The sequence below is a fragment of the Symphalangus syndactylus genome, chromosome 4 (assembly GCF_028878055.3).
Source record: "Symphalangus syndactylus isolate Jambi chromosome 4, NHGRI_mSymSyn1-v2.1_pri, whole genome shotgun sequence".
Classification (NCBI taxonomy): Eukaryota; Metazoa; Chordata; class Mammalia; order Primates; family Hylobatidae; genus Symphalangus; species Symphalangus syndactylus.
Genome location: NC_072426.2, coordinates 132,261,363 through 132,276,578, shown reverse-complemented (window position 1 = coordinate 132,276,578; position 15,216 = coordinate 132,261,363). Strand labels below are relative to the sequence as shown.

The 15,216-nt window shown below is 43.0% G+C and overlaps 1 protein-coding gene across 7 annotated transcripts in view; it reads right to left on the bottom strand.

Annotated features, from left to right (window-relative positions):
• FNIP2 (folliculin interacting protein 2) overlaps positions 1 to 15,216 on the bottom strand; it is a 136,824-nt gene that overhangs the window by 23,108 nt on the left and 98,500 nt on the right. For all 7 annotated transcript variants that reach the window (XM_055276280.2, XM_055276278.2, XM_063638338.1 and 4 more), the window contains 2 exons: positions 11,476 to 12,790; positions 10,433 to 10,589 (listed from right to left, as the gene is read on the bottom strand). In XM_055276280.2, coding sequence (XP_055132255.1) covers positions 10,433 to 10,589; positions 11,476 to 12,790 — 1,472 coding nt within the window. The remainder of the gene's footprint in view (positions 1 to 10,432; positions 10,590 to 11,475; positions 12,791 to 15,216) is intronic.

Below are 15,216 nucleotides of genomic sequence, written 5' to 3'. Positions count from 1 at the left end.
CTCCATAGCCTTGGAATTGAAGATTCAGACCATACAAGATTCTCCTTGGCCAACCCACCCCACTAGAATGACTGAGAGCCACTAAAAGGACTGCAGAGGTGTGTGAATTGTAGACCAGTTTTTTAAAAAATAAAAACAAACCAAAAAACCCCTTCAGTCTCAAATCCATCCAGAGAAAAGAAATCTGGTTATCACTCATTACTCTTAAACCATCTCCTCCAATATATAAAGTCAGCAAGAATTTTTTTTTTTATTATTATACTTTAAGTTCTAGGGTACATGTGCACAATGTACAGGTTTGTTACATATGTATACATGTGCCATGTTGGTGTGCTGCACCCATTAACTCATCATTTACATTAGGTATATCTCCTAATGCTATCCCTCCCCACTCCCCCCACCCCACAACAGGTCCCGGTATGTGATGTTCCCCTTCCTGTGTCCAGGTGTTCTCATTGTTCAATTCCCACCTATGAGTGAGCATGCGGTGTTTGGTTTTCTGTCCTTGTGATAGTTTGCTGAGAATGATGGTTTCCAGCTTCATCCATGTCCCTACAAAGGACATGAACTCACCATTTTTTATGGCTGCATAGTATTCCATAGTGTATATGTGCCACATTTTCTTAATCCAGTCTATTATTGATGGGCATTTGGGTTGGTTCCAATTCTTTGCTATTGTGAATAGTGCCACAATAAACCTACGTGTGCATGTGTCTTTATAGCAGCATGATTTATAGTCCTTTGGATATATACCCAGTAATGGGATGGCTGGGTCAAATGGTATTTCTAGTTCTAGATCCCTGAGGAATCGCCACACTGTCTTCCACAATGGTTGAACTAGTTTACAGTCCCACCAACAGTGTAAAAGTGTTCCTATTTCTCCACATCCTCTCCAGCACCTGTTGTTTCCTGACTTTTTAACAATCGCCATTCTAACTGGTGTGAGATGGTATCTCATTGTAGTTTTGATTTGCATTTCTCTGATGGCCAGTGATGATGAGCTTTTTTTCATGTATCTGTTGGCTGCATAGATGTCTTCTTTTGTGAAGTGTCTGTTCACATCCTTTGCCCACTATTTTGATGGGGTTGTTTGATTTTTTCTTGTAAATTTGTTTAAGTTCTTTGTAGATTCTGGATATTAGCCCTTTGTCAGATGGGTAGATTGAAAAAATTTTCTCCCATTCTGTAGGTTGCCTGTTCACTCTGATGGTAGTTTCTTTTGCCGTACAGAAGCTCTTTAGTTTAATTAGATCCCATGTTGAGTAGATATTCCTGACAGCAGTTTTACTGAAAGAGGGGACAGACAGACCTCCTGTTGGTAGCAAAGCCAGCTCTGAGATATGCTGAAGGGGTCATCAGCGAAAGGGGCTTCAGTTCCCTGAAAAAGCCATGCTATCCCCTGCACCCTTCCCTGCTTCTCATCCTCACTCTGCTACTGACCCTAGCTGAGTCCTCACCACAGCCGCCCTGTGCGCACATCCTCAGCACCCTGGCCTCCTGCTGCCACACACTTGACCACACTATTTTTCACTGCTGATTTATTTCTATTTCCTGTTAGATCGCAAACTCCCTGAGGACAGGTGCCACGTCTTCTTCTCTCTGGCTACTTCTAAGAGTTTATCTTTGATGTCCAGTTGTTAAGTGTGAATTTGTTAATATTCTCCCTACTTGGGAGTCAGTGTGCTTACTTAACCTGAAAAATGCCAGCCATTCTTTCTTTGAATATTACTTTCCCTCATTTTCTCTATTCTCTTTCTGCATATGCTATAAAGTCTTTTCATTCTGGCCACCACATCTTTTACTTGCTCTTTGATATTTTTCATGTCTTTTTGTCTCAGAGCTCAAAAACATAATTTCTTAAGTAGCCTCCATTTCAAATTCTAATTATCTTTAGCTGTATTTAATCTGCTCTGTTCTTTAACCTATACCTGGAGTTTTAATTTCAGGGACTATTTTTCAATTTTAGAAGTTGTTTTTAGTTCTTATACGAATCTAAATGATCATTTATCACATTATCCTCTCTTTTTTTAAGGTTCCAATTCCTTCTTTTTATCACCATAAACATTTTAAACATGGCTACTTTAATAGTTATTGCCGATTGGAGGAGTGCTGATTCTCCTGCTTGTATGCGCTTGCTCTCCACTCATGATGAGTTCCTGGTTTCCCACATATGTTTGTAATTTCTGAATGTGGGCCTATCTTACTGGAGCTATGTTTCATTTTCCTATATGTGTCTCATGAGCCTGTGGTTGTGGAAGTGTCTGAAGTAGTGTGCTTCCTTCTGCCAGACTCCTAAAGGTTTCTATGCTCCTGGTTTTATGTTTATTTCTTGGGTAGGGATTCGCAAATCACTCGGGTAGAATAAATCTGGACCTGAAACCCACAAATAGCACAGACCAGGGGTTTTGATTTCTCATGGGTGACTTTATTTTCCCTAACCTGTTTCCAGCCTGTTTCTTTGCTGCTTCACTGCTTATGTCTGGTGATTTCTAGTCTCCTTTTCATGGAAGAATAGTTCTTTGAAGCTCCAGGCTTTAGGTAAGGGGCTTGATTCCAGGTCTCAAGCCTTACATGCACACAGACCACAGTCTCTCATCCTCGGGTGAATCTGAGAGCTCAGCACCCAATTCCTAGGACCTGCATCAAGACTGAAATCCTGGAGGACCAGCTCATGCTTACTGCTTTGGTTTAGATTTCCATTTATCTCTGGCACAAAAGGATTTCCATTTTTTTTTCATGCACAGGAATTATAACAATGGGGCAGCAATGAGGATGGTGATATTTTATCCACCACTATATAGTTTTAGAGGGGAGGCATGCCATCCACACCAGTTTAGTACATGTTGCTGGAATCCTCCCACCTCAGATCTTTTTTTTGGCTGGCGGGGGGGGCGGTGAGGGGGGTGGGGGAGGAGACAGGGTCTCACTCTTTCACCCAGGCTGGAGCGTAGTGGCTCCACCATAGCTTACTGCAGCCTCGACCTCCAGAGCTCAAATCATTCTCCCACCTCAGCCTCCTGAGTAGCTGGGACCTTGTGCACACAGCCACCACACCCCGGCTAATTCTACTTCAGATTTTGACTACTGCTATAAACACAGTACCAAGCACATAAAAGGTACCTGATGAGTGTATTTCAACCGATAAATCTCTCAGGTGTGATTCTCCCCACTCTGACCCAAAAGCATCTCCAGCTTCTCTGCCCCATCAGGTGACACGAGTTATCTCAACCACCTGAAGTGCCACCACCGGAGATTTCTAGGGCATCAAACATATTTTTAAACACGAAAATACCAGAAGGGGTAACAATCACATATGGCCTTATCATAACTCTAAAAGCATTTGCTTATCAGCAGTTTTTCTCTTGGAAACAGGTTTAATGTCAGTCACTAAAGGCTTAAGAGTTGTACTAAGGTAAACAAGAGCAAGAGGAAAATTAATCATTTTGGACCTTAGGACATTGCTGAGGGATCCTGGTAGGTATACATGAAGACAGTATGAAGACTTAGGGGTAGAGGGAAAGAAGAAAGGGTCCAAAGTGTGGCAAGATGGTCTGGAGGGGTGTCGGGAAAATGTCTGATCTTCTGTGTATCTGTGCCTGTGCTCACCAGACTAGGGCCCAAATTCAGCCCGTGGCCTTGAAGATACCGTACATAACTTCTGGAATGGCTGCACTGTCAGGCTGGCCACTTGCTGAGTAAAATTCAGTTGGATGTTGAGAAGAGGTGCTCAAGGTCAGAAAGGGTATCAGAATCAAGTTGCATGATGAAATGTGCAACTCCAAAATAAAATGAGAGAGGGTTGGTAGCTTTTTTGCAGAGAATGGCACAGATGTTCAAATATCTTGTAGGTAGTAAAACATTTTAGGAAAAACATCAAAATTAGACATGTGTCTAATTCTGACACGATGCAAGAGACATGAAGCCCAAGAGACCTATAATAAGCTTTTATTTTCCTTTAGGTAACGACAATGAACACACAGAGCTGCAGGCATGTCTAAACATCTTACTCTTCCCCTTTAAGTTTCTTTAAAGAAAGGCCATCTCCCATTTCTCTTACTTCAGAAGAAAGGGCCACACTAAAGTAATACACACACATGACTCTAACCCCAGTTTTATGGGGAAGAGTCAACTAACGTTAGTAAGCACTTTCTATGTGCCAGGCACCAGGTGAGGTGCTGGGGATATAAGGAAAATAAAGTCCCTGCTTTCTGCTTCAAGGCACCTGCAGCCCTAGTAGAGGAACACATCTGGAACAGAACAGGGATATGGGGCCTGGAATGATTTTGAAGAAGAGGCAACATATGAAATGGGTCTTCAAAAATGTAAAAAAGTTTGTTCAATAGTGTCCTAGGCAAAGAAAGCATAATCTGATAGGCAGAGAGGTGTGAGGAAAGATGGACTATTTAAAGAATGGCAAACCGTGTTACTGGGGCATAAGAGGAGATAGAGGGGTATGTGTGTGTATTTGAAGGACATAAAAGGGGCAATTCCAGCTATGGAGTTTATAGTTGAGTCTCTTAGAAAATAGGAAGCTATTCAGGCAAAAGAGTAAATGATTGTCTCATGCTTTAGAAAGTCCTCTTGCAGCACTGCACAAGGTGATGGAAGCGGGTAAAGTGGACACAGGGATGCCATTTGGGAAGATCAAAAGGAACTTTAAAAAGACTAGTCACATTGAGAAGGCGAGAGAATCACAATGATTTCAGATTGGAGTTGGGGATACCCAGAGATCAGTATTTTTTTTTTTTAACCACAATCCATGATAAGAAATACATTTTAACATCATGACCTGGCATACATGCTTATATGACATAACTTGGCATGACATGCCATATGCATACAAATGTGACATGTGTGCATGTGTGTATAAATACACACATAATACAAAGGTTTCACTAATCAATAAGAAGCCTAATGTGTGATGATTTTGGTTCTATATCATTAAAAAAACTGGTAATCAAAACCCATTTATAGGTCAAAATATGTAGTTTTAAAAGTGCTCCACAGGCCAGTGGACATAGGTAGTGTTGCACTGAGGGCTGTGGCTATAGAAGACAGTGCTAGAGGCCAGAGGCACTGCCATGTTTATTATCCAAACATGGGGAAAAGAAGACAACAAGAGATGTTCCAAAATAGTGGATCTGTCCTACATAGATGTTTTGTTTGTATCCTATTGATTTTAAGGTTGTTGCTGACCTGAGGTATTTAATGTTATCTGTGTTACTTAAGTAATGATTTACCATTTGAAGGGACTTGCTGTTCTTTTATAGTCCTACAGGTTGATTGCACTGCATGGACTAATTAGGTATTCATGAGCATATATATATATATCACAGCCAGGCTTTTAGCAAAGCTCTTTATCTGTGCTACTGATTCCTGCATGATATTTCTGGAGTCAATCTGTTGCTATGCTTAAAATTAAATGGAAGAGGCTGCTGTATCCAATGGTTACTTCATCTTATAAATTATTCTGTAAAATGCTTGAAGCCCTGGAGCATAGTTGTTTTAAAAAACATCAAAATCTAGTGTTAATTTTGGTCCTGATGACCCTGCCCTGCAGAGTTAGAGCTGTCCAGTCTGCTCCTGGGCAAAGCAAAAGTGAATGTTTTTAGCACTCAATGAATGTGTGTACAGGTTCTGTTCAATCATTCCCAACAGTAGTCCCCTGGGATTGACAAGGCCATTGACTAGTTAGGAGAACTCTAAGTACATACGCATATAGCTTTCTTTTTTTTCTTTTCTTTCTTTCTTTTTTTTTTTTTTTTTTTTTGAGACAGAGTCTCACTCTACTGCTCAGGCTGGAGTGCAGTGGCGTGATCTCAGCTCACTGCAACCTCTCTGCCTCCCGAGTTCAAGCAATTCTCCTGCCTCAGCCTCCCAAGTAGCTGGGACTACAGGCGCCCGCTGCCACACATGGCTACCTTTTTCTTTTTTTTGTATTTTAGTAGAGACGGGGTTTCACCGTGTTGCCCAGGCTGGTCGCAAACTCCTGAGCTCAGGCAGTCAGCCCACCTTGGCCTCCCAAAGTGCTGGGATTACAGGCATGAGCCACCGTGCCTGGCCCATATATAGCTTTCTTATCTCTGACAGTAATTTTCATTTTTTACGAAAATAATGGTTGTCATTCTACTCTCCCATATTAAAAACATGATATATTGCTGTATCATTTACAAAGCACTTTCACATATATTATTATTATTATTTACTGAGATGAGGTCTTGTTCTGTTGCCCAGGCTAGAGTACAGTGGCAATGATCATAGCTCACTGAAGCATTGGACACCTGGCTTAAGCAATCCTTCTGCCTCAGTCTCCTGGGTAGCTGGGACTACAGGCATGTGCCACCATGCCTAGCTATTTTTTTTTTTTTTTTTGCTAGAGATGGGATTTTGCTATATTGCCCAGGCTGATCTCAAAGGATCCTCCCATCTCAAAGGATCCTCCCAAACCTCTGGCATTACAGGGGTGAGCTATCACATCTGGCCCACATTTATTGGGCACTTAACAATGTGCCAGGCAATGTGCTAACCACTTGATATGCATTATCTCACAGAATCTTCAGACCAAACCTATGACGTAAGTACTGTTCACAGTATAGATAAGAAAATTAAAGAAACTTGCCCAAGGCCACAAAGCCACTAAGAGGTGAACCATGATTCAAACTTAGGTTTGTCTGTCTTCAGAAGTTAACTTCCTAACCACTGAATCATATTTCATCTGTTCCACTAAATACATTTTTCTGGGGCTTAGCAATGCCAGTTTATTTACCTAAGATTATCAACAAACGAGTGGTAATACCAGGACTCAAACTCAAGCCATCAACACTAAGTCAGTGAGATCTTCATCACCTTACACTGCCCCACAATAACCCCAACAGTAACCCCGTCAGCTGTATTCACAGGCCAGACACAAGAGGAAAAAGGAGAGGGAAAAGGCTACTCAGGAGTCACAGGCATAGAATGCTGCTGGCGCATACGCCCGCTCTCTTTCCATTTAAAGTCAAAAGGAAAACAGAGGAAAGAATGCACAAGATGTGGCAAGAAAAAAACTGAAACCGTATTACATTACACTAATTTAAGGCAGCTGTATAACCTGTATGTTAGGAGGCAGAGAGAGTTCAAATGACAGAAAAGAGGTAGTATACGGACTAAACAAGAATACGTGTTTAAATATTTAAAGAACTTCCGAATCCTGATATGTGAAAGTCAGTAATAAAAATGAAAATTGATGAAATAAAGTTACTATATCTTTCTTTCATAAGAGACTAGGATAAGAAAAGCACAAAAAAATTCTTAATATTGGAAGCTTTACAAAGCAATTTCTCAATGAGAGAAAAACTCCAAACTAGCAGTTATAAAAGTGTACATTTAGAGCCAGGTACAGTGGCCTGTACCTATAATCCTGGCTACTTGGGAGAATGAGGCAAGATCACATGAGCCCAGTTCAAGTCCAGCCTGGGCAATACAGGAAGATCCCATCTCAAAAAACAAAACAAAACAAAACAAAACAAAACAAAAAACAAACAAAAAAACAAAATAAAACAAAAACAAAACAACAAAAAAAACACCACATTTAATTTACATAAGACAGATTATAAAATCCAAATTGTGCACAGGTATATAAAAGAGATCAATAACCGGAATCAACTGCTTTTAAACAGTTAAAAATCCTTCTCTAAAAAGAATTATGAGTACCAAAGCCTGCTGAAATCTAGCATGAACACTGAAATTAATGTTCAAAAAATAGGTTTTTTCTTTTTTTTTTTTTAAATGCTATTTTATTTTTGAGATGAAGTCTTGCTATGTTGCCCAAGCTGGTCTTGAACTCCTGAGCTCAAGTGATCTACCCACCTTGGCCTCTCAAAGTGCTAGGATTACAGGCATGAGCCACTGTGCCCAACTTAAAAAATAGGTTTTGAAAGCAAGTTATGATAAAGCAATTTATTACAATTTTCTCTTCTTCAACAAGCTATTATTTCAGCTCTAACTCTGGTCATATACTTGTTTTTGGGTCTCTGCTTCTTTTTCTGGCAACATACTCAAGAATTTACATATTCACTAGGCTTTATGGAGCAGTAAATTCAGTATAATGTTTAAACAAACACTCCTAAAATATTTTTCAACAAATGTTTGTAAATGGATGTTGAAAGTAAGCCTTTAAAAAAAAAACAAAAAAAAACAAAACACTGCCGTAGACCAGAGCGCCAGTCTGAGAGGCAGTTTAAACAGAACACTACTTCAAAAGCAAAATTCATTATGATGAATGTGTCAAGTGAAATTAGAAATCCACTAATGCTAATTGGATACATTCTGAATGTATTAAACTTCTGAAGATATTTTTATGAACCCTTTGGAATTTCCTATTAACACCCACGCATGGCTGCACTTTGGATGTACCCACAATTTGACACAATATAGGTTATTACGCTTAATAACTTTCGATCTCTCAGGGTGATTGCATAAAGAAATGAGAAAAGCTACAGTGTAAAAACACTCCTTCTAAAAGGAAGGGAAAATGAAATATGAAAAAGCTTGAAGAGTAATGACAGAGTAAACATGGTTGTGTTTTTTCAAATAAAAGAATTACAGAGCCAGAGGGTCACCATGAACATCTAATACACAAAAATGAGAACTTGCCAGCCTATGGAAACATAAAATATTTCATGAATGGTTTTACAGATAAGTTCAAGGAGGGTTATCAATCAATAGATTGCATTTCCAGAGTGGTCAGTGAGTAAATCCAGGGCATTCAAACAAAGTCCCCAGCTGATAAAACTGATGTCACTGAGGACAATCCCGTTAGTTCCCCTGTAGTCTCTTGGTACCTCTGTCAGAAGCAGCTCACTGGGCTTCATGGAAGGAAGGTCCAATAACCAACACCAATATTGTTAGAAATCAAAATGATAGCAGAGCAGAAAAAAAAAAAAAACAACTCACAGTTTGGCATGTGTGAATATAAACAATAGGAGCGGACAGAAAAGGTGCCTTAATGCTATAGGCAGTTACTAAACACACATAAATACAGCCTGTGAAATTGCCAAAGCATCGGACGTCATTTTGGACAACTCAGATAGCATTATACAATGAGGGCATTGTTCTTACAGGGGTCATTGATGCATGGACTCATGAAATGATAAATGACTATATGGTGTTCATAACTATAAAGAGAAATTATGATATTAAGTAATTATGATATTATAGAGACAAAAGCAACTTCATAGCTTCATTCCAGGAGTATCCTGGTGAGGGGTGGCGTGTGACCACAAAGCAGGGGTGGGGTTAGGGACGTTTGGCCACACACGTGTACACTGGGCTGGCTTTCCCCAGCTTTGGACGGCCCTATCCTCATCTCCTAGCCCTCCCCATTGAGGGAGGTTATGATGACATCTGCTTCACTACTGAGTTTTTTTCCCACTTCACATAAATATACTTAGCCTGTTTAGCCTGTGTCTGATGTTTAGTCTTCACAGAGGAGATGCTCAAGGCCAAAGATAACATGCAATGCCTTTTGTTCCACCTCAAAAAAAAATACTTCTTGGCCAAGGAGGTAGGTAACAGGCCAAATTCTGATTTTCTTAATGCGATGAGGACTTTCCCTATTGCACAAGATACAAAATGTTTCTAATACAAAATGTCTATTTTTGCACATCTGCCCAAAAACAGCTCAATTAAAAACAGGCCCATCAGATTGACAGTTTCCTTAACTGCTTAGTTCCTGTTGCACTGCAGATACCAGAAAAGCACTTAATAGCAGCCACGAGGCAATTTTCCAGTAAGACTTGTTAATCTCTATACAGTCATCCTCATACAGCCATCAAAGTGAACTTAATGACAAATCAGTTAAAATAAATTACTTTTAGGAACTTGCTTAAGCATCAGATAAAAAACAAACCACATGTGACACCTCTTTGGTCCTCACCATGACGGCATATAATTGTCACCATCTGTGCTGTTTATTCCATTTGCCCAGCCTGTCTGCTAACCCACCACCCCCACAGCAGCTCCTTGCCCTTCTGTGTCCTATTCTGGGCCCCAGGAGGCTGACCTCTGTGCACCACAAGGCTGTGTCTGCATCAGCTGTGCCCCTGCTCTCTGGCTTTCAGCCGGGCTCAGCCAATGAGAGGCACCAGAAAGAGATCAGAGAATGGGAGGAGGGATGGCAGGAAGTCACCCCCTCCTCACTGCTCCTGCAGCCAGGCCGCCCCTCATCCTGGCTCAGGCTCTCCAGGGCTCTGATGTCACGCACCCTCCCCTTACTCTGTCAGGCCCAGGTGTGCTTCTAGCTTCCAGCTGCTGCTAGGCCCCAGGTGCCTCACTAGCCCTAGCTGGTTCCCATAACCCTGCCCACATCTCCATAAACAATCCCTTAACTAGTCTCTCTTCAGTCTAAACACCTGTTGTCAGCAGCCAGCGGCTCCACACTGGGATCACTTACATGGACTGTGTGGACAAGGTCGGCCACCAGGCACTGCTTCAACTTCTCGTCACTGCCGGTCCCATGAAGCACAAGATCAGGCATGTATGTGGGGCAGTAGCCCGCCAGAAGTGAGCGGCCAAAGTTCCTTACATTCTGGGTGCTGATGCTCTGAGACCTAAAACAACATGTGGCCCATTAAAATGCACAGCTGAAAATGTACTTTTTTCTTTCATTATAATTGGTACAAGCACTCCAATGATACAGGCAAATAAAATAGATTCAGGGTGGTCCATGTCACCAACCCTCAAGTAAGTGGATCACAGGTGGGAGAAAAGGGAGTTTTTTAAAGTGGAAGGCTGGAAGAAAAAAAAAACTATATCCATGGCTAGTTATGAGTTTGTTTTTGTACCTCATATTGGACATCCACCAGGCAGTCTGTGTCAAAATACTGACCAAAGAAAATGTTTCAGGAAGGGCTCTTGCCAAAAGCCTGGCTTTAGGAATCTGACATATCTGCACAGAGTGGTGCCCACAACAGTGCGGAAGAACAGAAGAAATTTCTAATTACTGCTTTCAGTCATCACAGACCAAATAATCAACCTGATGGAGTGTTAAGAAAGAGGTGTTGTTTCCCAACCACCTCATGCTGCTCTGATCGGCAGGAGAGAGGCCACACGGCGAGTGTAATCCACCACCTCTGAAGCAAGGCATCTGCTGCCAGCCACGGACCTTCTCCGCAGTTGACAGAAAATTAAACTCCCTATTCCCTCCCCCATCTCCACCACATCCTTTAGCTCCCCCAGAGGGTCACGATAGCTGCAAAGACAACCACTGGCCACCTGCCCCAGTGAGCTCAGTGGTGCTAAGCCGGTGACCATCCTTGGAAGAAGGACAGGTGGGAAACCGTTTGTACAGAATTAATAATACTTCTAGTACTTTGTGGAAAAAAAGATACTGTGTGTAAAGCAGACAACAGTAGTAGCTAACAAGATCACAGGTGTCAGGCCAGGAAAGTGGGATTTGAACCCGGTTCCCTCTACTTCCCAGCCTGCTGGAGTTACCTTGGCAGAGGCAGCTCCACTTCCAAGGACCCTCCAGTCCTGTCACCAATGTGACCCAGATCTAGCATGGCTGAAGCACAGGCTTCATCGTCACTGTCTCCCAGGGCGCTATCCGAGCTTTCATTTCGGGGAATGTCTCCTTCAGTCCTGAAGTTGGCCTTCTTGTTGTCATCCCCACAGGGGATATTCGCACCAGCCACGAGCTGGACACACCTGGGGGCAACAGGCTCCAGCACAGGTCCTTCCGCAGCCTTCACATACAAACCTCTAGCCGCCTCCAGCCTCCTCCCTCCCGTTCCTGCTGCACTGTGGGAGGCTGCGCCCAAGTCAGCAGCGTGGCTGAGCTGCCCGGCAGCATCTGCTGCTGTGTCATTTCTGCTGCCTCTGTCCTCTGCAAAACCCTTGTCAGACTCGCCTTCATCCCCCTCTGAAGGCCGATTCTGAGGACAGCAGACATTCTCCTGAAAGCCAGGTTTGAAAGGGCTCCTAGAAACCTGTGGGTCCTGAGCCACATCAGCGGCCTCCCTGGCCTCCAAGGAGGGGCCACAGGCCTTCACCCGTTCCTCCATTTTTTTCATGCGGCTTTCAAAGTCAGACTCTGGAGATGCAAAGCTTCCAATCTGGAAAGTGACCTTTTCTAAGGAAGGTTTCTCCCGGAGATGTCTGTCAGGGCAAGGCCAGGCCACTGACCGGTCTGGCAGTCTCGTAGTCATCTCCACTTTCAACAGCTCACAGACAGCTTGCTGGTCCATCTTCATTCCTGCCCCCAAAACTTCACAGCTGGAAAGTCTTGAAGAGCCATCTTGCGGTGCCTCTTTATTTTTCTCATCTCCACAAAATGCATTCTGAGGTTTCCAGGAAGCGTCTGATGCTGGCCCCTGGCACCCTGCGCTGCAAGCCTCAGAACCCTGCTCTGGCCTCCTGTTAGCTTCTTTGTCAGGTTTAAGACCCAGGTCTCTACTGTCAGTGCCCTCTGGGCTCTCAGGAAACCCTGCCAGCCAGGGGTTCTGTCTCTCAGCTGCTGTTGGTGGTAGGATGGGGGGTACAAGAGCGGGCTCATTCCTCACCGTAACGACCACATACTCAGACTCCTCCACCTCTCCTTTCTCCAAGGCTGTTATGATCTTGCTCCCATTTAAAACTTGGTCACCTTCACCATGATTGCCACTCCAGGTCAGCTGGTTCTCTTGTAGCTCAGAGCAACGGAGAAAGTAGGTCAGGACATAAAGTATGCGCTGGACTAAGTCCTTCTGCTTCCCTACCACTACGGTGCGAGTCAGTCTCACTGGAGAGCCTATGGCTCCGTAAAGATCACCTAGAGAGCAAAGGTGGACACAAAGGCAGTGGTCTCTGGGGTTAGCATGTCACAGATATATCAGTCTTTACAAAAGCAAAATAGATAACTTATATTCCCAATCTGGAGTCCCTGCTTCAGACTCCTGATTTCTACTTTCTAGTAAGGACCACGTTTTAGTTTTGAAACTGTAAGCGAGTCAGCCTGGACACAGGCTGCGGCCCACCACCCCTGATGTGTGGGAGTTGTGCTGCTGTGCACACAGCCCCTCCCAGTGCCTGCTGGGTCTTCCCTGCAGCTCAATGGGTCAGCCAATGAGATGGCCCAAAGAAGGCTAAAGCCAGAGCTCTGAATATGTGACCAGATCTAATACTACATCTTGGAAACTAGAATAATAAGAATTTGTTGGAAGAATCCCAGGACATTGGGCCTTGGGATAAAATCCAAATTCAGGAATTTCTCAACAGAAGTGCAGTGAATTAATTCAAAATGCTTAATGAGGTGGTCTACATAGAATTATCTTAATATGCATACACACACCAAGTAGAATCAGCTTGATTAACAAGAAGAAAACCACTTAGTCATGAATGAGTCTGAAGGTTTTATTTCATTTCGCTTGAAAATTCAACTGGGCCAGGCGCAGTGGCTTATGCCTGTAATATCAGCACTTTGGGAGGCCGAGGCAGGCAATCACCCGAGGTCAAGAGTTTGAGAGCAGCCTGGCCAACATGGCAAAACCCCGTCTCTACCCAAAATACAAAAATTAGGCGAGCGTGGTGGTGTGCACCTGTAGTCCCAGCTACTCGAGAGGTCGAGGCAGGAGAATTGCTTGAACCTGGAAGCCAGAGGTTGCAGTGAGCCGAGATGGCACCACAGCACTCCAGCCTGGGCGACAGCATGAGACTCTGTCTCAGAAAAAAAAAGAAAAGAAAATTCAACTGGAAAAAAATATGTCCCATTAGTTATATCCTGACAAGTTGATTAAAAACTGATTAATGTACCGTGAGCTCTACAGTCAGCTTAAGGAGGAGACAATAAGGGCAAATGTGTCATCCAACCACCCAGCAATAAGCTTTTCATCAAAAGTACTTAAGTGCCTAACTATTAACACTACTGCATTTGATAATTTGATTATTACATTTTATGATAAGTTATACATTTGATAAGAAGATGGAAAATTATAATAAAGAACCTATGTTTACTAACTGGACAGGCACTGTGTTAAGACCCTAAAGATGTATCTCAGCTGGGTGTGGTGGCTCATGCCTGTAATCCCAGCCCTTTGGGAGGCTGAGGCGGATGGATCACCTGAGGTCAGGAGTTTGAGACCAGCCTGAAACCCCGTCTCTGCCAAAAATACAAAAAATTAGCCAGGCGTGGTGGCGGGCACCTGTAATCCCAGCTACTAGGAAGGCTGAGGCAGGAGAATAACTTGAACCCGGAAGGCAGAGGTTGCAGCGAGCCGAGGTGTCGCCACTGCACTCCAGCCTGGGCTACAAGAGCAAAACTCCATCTCATAAAAAAGATGTATCTCATTGTATCTTTGTATAACCAAACTGGAGTTAGAAATCCATTAAAGAATAATAAGAGGGCTGGGCACGGTGGCTCACACCTGTAATCCCAGCACTTTGGGAGGCCGAGGTGGGCGGATCACTTGAGGTCAGGAGTTCGAGACCAGCCTGGCCAACAAGGTGAAACCCCGTCTCTACCCAAAATACAAAAATTAGCCAGGCATGGTGGCAGACACCTGTAACCCAGCTACTCGGGAGGCTGGGGTGGGAGAATCGCTTGAGCCCGGGAGGCAGAGGCTGCAGTGAGCCGAGATCACACCACCACACTCCAGCCTGGGCAACAGAGCAAGACTCTGTCTCAAAAAAGAAAAAAAAAAAAAAAAGAATAACCAGAATGTTGGAACAAATCAAAAGCTGAAAAGATACTAAATAAAGGAGAACTGATACATGGTAATCAGTACAAATCAGAATGTAGGAAGTTAGAACCCCTCTGAGGAATGCATCTAGAGAGGAGGGAAAGCAGTTATAAGGGCATATACTAGATAAAACTAATTAAAATAGATGAGTATGGAAAAAAAGTTACGAGAACCATCGGAAAGTACCTCCCCCTGGGACCCATTAAGAAATACCTCCTTCTGCAAGTATTCCCTCGTGTACGGTTCCTAAGAACATTCAAAGGGCAAGACAGAAATAATAATAAACAATCCTTTCTATAAAATGACTAGATTATAGGCTGATAGAGCTTTAACTGAGAGGCCTTTGCAAGTGACTCAGAAATCAGCCTAGAATTCAAGAGAGTAACTCAGAATTGTAGGCTGAAGCTAGGACTTTTGTTTGAGAAAACCTTTCTAAGAGCTCATTGCTGTTAACATGTTGATTACATCTGCCTATTGCTGCAGGATATCAACAGTCATTTCAGGAATTCATGAAGTATTT